Consider the following 6,541-nt stretch of genomic DNA (forward strand, 5'->3'; position numbering starts at 1 on the left):
ATACACCCCACCATTATGTAACAAAGAACTTTATTATACTAGAGTGTACACTTTTTTAAAAAAGATGGAAAGATAATTCACAATAATCAGCATGCTTGAAAAGCAGCAAGAAAGCTGCAATTTTAGAAATCATTGCGAAGACACAGAAAATGCTTAAGCTATCAAAATCAAGACCAAATGTTCTCTATATCATCCATATGTTTGTATCCATCTATATAAATCAATAGCAGTGCTCAGTTTCAAACAGGAAACACTGTCTGCTAAGTATATCTAGGACTTTGAAGGAATTCCTATTCTTTAGGACATAGTCAAATGGCATGTTAAAGGATTCATATTTGTGGTACAGCAGAGAGAAGATGCAAAAGCTGCATTAAATATGGAGGTAAAATAAAACTGGGAGATATTACTACACAAGGATTGAGGATAGAAGTCTACTTGATATTCCAGGAAACTTCTAATGGGAAACAAAACCTTCCCCGTTTATTTTACCACAGCTCAGTGTTGAGAATTCATGGAAGATGACTTACAGCTGACACTCACCACTTTATCTCTATTTGGAAACTGATATGAAATAAATTAATAGCTCAAACTTCTGTGTACAACTGACCTGCACAACAACCACTATTCACAACTGGCACTTTTTGTTGGCAGCCTGAGCAGAAATTCTAAGGACTACATTGGCGCATAGTCTGAAATATGCTCTGAAATCAAATTACAGTCTCTGGAGAACATAGCTGAAGTATCTCATAGTGGTAAACAACTACGAATATCTGTGCTATAAATAGCCTGTGAGTAGAAGTCTTCTGTTCTAAGCATTGTCAGATTTTAAGCATGCTTTATGTCGGTACAGTAAGCTTAGGCCCTGATAAGTTACTGACATATACTTTCCAAATAGAGTAAGCACTATAAAGACAAAACAGAATGCTATAATTAGTGCTAGATGGATGGCTATTTCACCTTTGAAAAGTGAATACAATTTTTTTAAGCAGTTAACTGAATGAAATAAAGACAGTGTAAGTGGCAAAAAGGGAAGAATGATTTGAAATAATACAACTATAAAAATCATAAGTATCTCTCTCTCTCTCTCTCTCTTTTTATATCTATCTATCTATCTATCTATCTATCTATCTATCTATCTATCTATCTATCTATATCTATACCATATATATATACTATATATATATATCTAAACCGAAACTACTACTTTAAATGCTTTCTTACCTTAGCATTTTCAATGCAAGGACAAATAGCCCAAGCTGCACTTGCTTGAACATCTGGGTCAGAATGTTTCAACAATGACCATAACAAACGAACTCCATCAAGACGGTCAATTATTCTATTGCAGAAACAGACCCAAAAAAGGATATGATTAATTATGGAGGAGACAATGTTAAATTTTAAATTGTATCAGTTTGTTTGGAACACTGCTTAAATAAATACTGGTATGAATTTCCTAAACATACTGCTTTGCTTTATGTAAGTGCTTGTGTTTCACTGTCAGCTAATTGCCATCAACATAGTCTAAATATACTATAGCAGTAAAAACAGTGATGTAAAGACAAAATATATTTTCTAACTAAATCTCATTAATGCTGGTTTGTTGGGGGTTTTTTTGCTCAGAACTGTCATTAGAAGTGCTTATAGAAGATAAAGTAAACTACATTATAAACTACAGAACTCATATAAATGTGAAAACAAGTATGTGACTTTTTAATGATCTACATGCAAAGTAAAATCTGAATTCAAGCATACTGGCTTCTTTCATATAGCAACAAATACTTTCCAAAACAAATATTTATGCCTAAAACTATGTACTTAAATTTTTGTTCAGTCTCAGCTTAATGTATTTACCTTACTCTGTGACATACTTTAAAATACTGTTTCTAATCTAGCATTAGAAATTAAAATGGTCACACCACAGTACATCCCTTGTTGGGCATGAATAATGTGTAACTTGTTTTCCATGTGTTTCTTACCAACAAGACTTACACTGAACACTATGTTATAATTACTTAAACACACTGTAATCAAAGTATCTTCGTGACTAGCTAAAAAATGAATTATCAGAATCATCTCTACACCATCTGTGTTATGTTTACAAATCAATCAGGCTTGGGATCATAAGTTCACATTAGGGTCCAGTGAATACCTTAAACAGAAAAGAAGATCAAACAAAATAAACTCTACAAAAATGCCTTTTCCACATAGATATATTAAACCCAAAGCAGATGAGCTAAAAATAAAGAAAAGCAAAAATACCTTCATTTTCTGATTTCCAAAGTAAAATTTCAGTTCCATAAAACTATATGTAATTGTATGCTACCCAATTTATTTAATTCAATATTTAATTGCAAATATAAGAGGAATTTAAATAACCATTGTGCTTGAAAACATCATATAAATCATCTCATTTGAGTTCAAGACACATAGGTTTGCCAGGAAATTTTTATATAATAAAATGAGCTTCATATGTAATCATACCATCATTTGAAGCAAAAAAAAATAATTAAGGACATGAACTCTGTAAATATAATGAAGGATTTTATTCACAACACTTTTATGCAAACTGGTAAAACAATTATGTTTTTCATAACAATATTTCTTTGCACAAAGCTATGGTTGAAACACTCTAAGGTACTTATGATCTGATGATTTAAATACAGCTTATTTTACATACTTAGCTCCAAATCAATTGCAAGAAAACCATAATTCAAAGGACAAATAAAAAAATCTTAAGCCACCAAAATAAAACAGCATAATCACACATTACACAATTACATATATGTTCAACATTGTATAGATGACTTACGTAAAAGCTTCAAAACAAGCTTTTAGATCTCTCCAAACTCCCAACATTTTAAGAAATTTTAACATTACTGTCATTTCATTAAGCACAAGGATTTTTTTTCCTATATTGGAATTAATTAAAAAAGAACCCATGAATCTTTCTTCTAGTCAAGCAGAGTACTGACCATTTACCAACATAAGATACTTCCTCCCAAGAGGGACTAAATATAAATGATCCAGCTCCAATGAGTATATAAAAATCAAGAGATAGAAGCCAAATATTAAGCTCAGCGTTTTCCACCACACTTAAAAAAACAACCTCTAGGCTGATTTATCTTTCCTTTCTATTTTTTGAAAGCTTCCTTTTCAATCTAAAGTTTACTTTCATTTTCTTTTCAGTTTTCTTATCTTCTCTTCAGTTTTTCAATGTAAACTAGCCTCACTCTATGGTACATTTTCTAAAGAACAGTTTTGCCTTTTGCTTGAAAACCAGAAAGACCAGTTGTCTTACAACTAACAGAATGGCTCAGAGTATCTGAAAGTGCAGTTCTCTGTCCATTCAATATGTATAAAATCAAACTAAAAGACAGTGCAGACAAAATATAAACTTCTAAAGTACATTGGTCATCACTGATTACTGCTTTCTCTCGGTTACACAACATTAATTCAAATGAAAAGAACTCTACATACAGGAATGATGCTCATAAATTCTCATACTGGAAGAATTATCATTGTGTAATCACCATAACAGCACAAACCCTTTCAGTTTCATCTTGTTGAGAACACATATTTGTCAATTAAAGAAAGCATTGCTAAACAAGTGACTAATGTTTTCTCAGTGAAATTATTTTTCTTTCTAGGGTTTCAGTGCAAAATGTAGCAGATGAAGAAAATGGGTGCTAAATGAGCAAATACGCTGTAACAGTAAAGGGAACATTAAAATAAATGGCCCTGAAAAACATTTCCTCTATAAAAGTGATTTGACATTAGTTTCCTTTTTATGTCAAAAAACCTTTTTAAAGTGGACAAAAAATACACATTTAGGTTTCTTCACAAATAAAGAGATGAGAAAATTGATGCATAATCTTGAAAATTTCAGCTCTGATGGCATTACACTATACAATATTGCTTTTATATATAGTTTTTGTCTTAAATTTTCTTCAAAAAACTGATTGTAACATTATCAGCAAGATGCTGTAATAAAGCTACTTAGCACAATAAATACAGACATACCTTAAAATTTACTTTTGTCGGCATTCAGTCCTGTATTTGTATTCACCCATAGCTAGTATATTAGCCATTCTGTGGTTAGTCACTTAAATTACATAATTTTTAATAATTTGTTGCATTAATATGATAAAACTAAACTACAGTTAAACCTGTACTAAACAACCACTCACAGGACTGCTAAAGGACAGTTTTTTTAATAAAGATGCAGAGATGAAGGGGAAAGCAGCTGACACCATTCCTACAAAAAGACAGCTGCAAGGTGTGAGCAAAGCATCTTCCTGGTTTCCAAACAGAACGGCTGAAATATTGTGGATCTAGAATATGTCTTATAGGCAAATAATTTTAATGCAATTAAACCCATTCAGAGATTACTGGAGTGTCTAGGACAGCTTCTGGGAAATTTCGGGCACAGTGAATTGGTATTTCCTATTTGACTAGAGAAAGTAATTTAACAAGATAATGTGTTTGATTACTTTTGTTGCCTGTTTACAGTCAACAGTTGTTTAAGAAAGACTTTTCACATTATTTCATTTAAGAACCTTGATATCATGACATCATTGAACATCATGAGATGTCTGTGCAAGATGTGTGTTACAATTCCAGACATTTGCTTTGGTTTTTTATACATCTGAGACTAGAAAAACTATTAATCTGAAATACTACTTCTCTTTCAAATTCAAACATAGCATTGAACATTAACAGCAGAATTTTCAACATATATTGCTTAAAAACACATGCATACACACAGCCTAGACATCTGTTCGTCAAATCTATAATCTTTTTCTGTCACTGTGTAATTTGCCAGAATTTTTTAAAAGTCTAGTTTAATAGCATGCCAATTTATGCCACAAATACAAGTGTAAATAAACAAAGTTATACTGATTCTGTATTGTGTTCACTGTTAAAATTACAGGGTTTAATTCTGGCAGAATGTAATCTTGTCTTTTTTGCAACCATAATTTAGCATCTTTCTTAAAACTTTCACTAAGTTACTGTCAACTGCATTGATAAACAGTATTAAATACTGATATTCCAATGACTCAAACTCCATCTGTTTGGCTAAAATAATTGCACATTTTAGTTTACGAGATTCTAAACGTTCAGTTTTGAATGCTAGAGATAAAGTGTATGGGTTTTCAAATGAAAAGGGCAAATGAAAATCTAGTGGGAGTGAAAGAATATGCACTTACTAAAAGTTCCTCAAAAAGCCAAACGGACATAGAAGATGTTCAGCAGCATCTCTGTCATTGGCCGTAGAGCAGACTGAGTGTGGAGAACAGCTTCACACTGTCCACATAATAGTAAGGAAGTTCAGTCATAGTTATTCTTTTTTAAGATAAGCCAAATTAGCTTTTGTTGTGAGAGAAGCTGGCTGCTGTTCTTTGTTTTACATAGCTCAATAGAGTCAATAAGAATAACTAAACTGTTTGAAGATGCCTTAAAGCCTTGGTGCAGAAAAGTAAAACTACTGTACCTTCCACTCTGTAGTTGTAGAAGTAAAAGTGTCAGCTAGAAAACATGGCAGAGATAAAATATAGTAGCAGTAGGTTCACCTGTGTTGATCTACTACTCTCTCTTCCTCCATGGAACATATGATAGACATACAACACTGCCCTCAGAAGTTAACTGTATTGTTTCAAAGAACACTGTATTTATAATCCATAATAATATTGTATTTCTTATATTAATTCTACCTTGCATCATTCACAGAAAATACATGAGCTGCACTCTTGGTCTGTATGGATTCCATACACCTACTTCTGCAAGTATAACCACATTCCACATTCTGCTCAACTGGATATTTAGTCTCTACATCTTGCCTTATTAAGCACACATGCAGCTAATGAAATGTAAGAATATATCCAAAATTCTCGATCTTTATGAGGCTTTAATACTCCCTTTAAATATTTCTACTTTGTTTTGGGTTTCTAGCACATATGAAAGTCAATGATAGCAGAATCTAGAAAAATCATCATCGGTTTCAGAGTTTCTGTAGTGCCAAACTGAAAAAGTAACTCCATAAAGAGTGCTCCTCTCTACCAGATGACAATGAAAACAACCCTCAAAACCTGCCAGCCAAACTTACCAGTAAAAAAGCTAATAGTTTAGAAAAACTGACCTCCTAGACCCTGTCAAGCCATTCTAAGTTATTACAAAATAAGGAATGTGATAGAGGTTCAGGTAGATGAACCAGGAAGCGCAGAAACAGCAAAGGACATCCTGCAATAGAAAGTTCCCATCACAGCCTACAAGACGCTTTGCTTTCCTTCCTTCTAGCAGGCACGCCTGGCACATCTCCACATCCTCCTTAGTATGTGTCCTTTTGGTTAAGAACTTCAGAAAATGTTTCCAGAAAGAGAACAAACTCCACAGTAGTTTCTAACAAGGCTACTTATTGGTTTAGTGACAAATTCTACAAATGGAATAAAGTGATACTACAGATTATGTATCCTTTATGTCTTTGCTGAATTACTCTTCCCAAAAAGGAGGAGAGAAGTTCAGATGAGGACCAATAATTTCAATT

The 6,541-nt window shown here is 32.7% G+C and overlaps 1 protein-coding gene across 1 annotated transcript in view; it reads right to left on the reverse strand.

Annotated features, from left to right (window-relative positions):
• ARMC4 (armadillo repeat containing 4) overlaps window positions 1-6,541 on the reverse strand; it is a 79,154-nt gene that overhangs the window by 36,732 nt on the left and 35,881 nt on the right. The window contains exon 16 of the mRNA XM_010007034.1: window positions 1,222-1,336. Within this exon, the coding sequence (XP_010005336.1) occupies window positions 1,222-1,336 (115 nt within the window). The remainder of the gene's footprint in view (window positions 1-1,221; window positions 1,337-6,541) is intronic.

This window comes from Chaetura pelagica, unplaced genomic scaffold (genome assembly GCF_000747805.2).
Source record: "Chaetura pelagica isolate M959 unplaced genomic scaffold, ChaPel_1.0 scaffold17, whole genome shotgun sequence".
NCBI lineage: Eukaryota > Metazoa > Chordata > Aves > Apodiformes > Apodidae > Chaetura > Chaetura pelagica.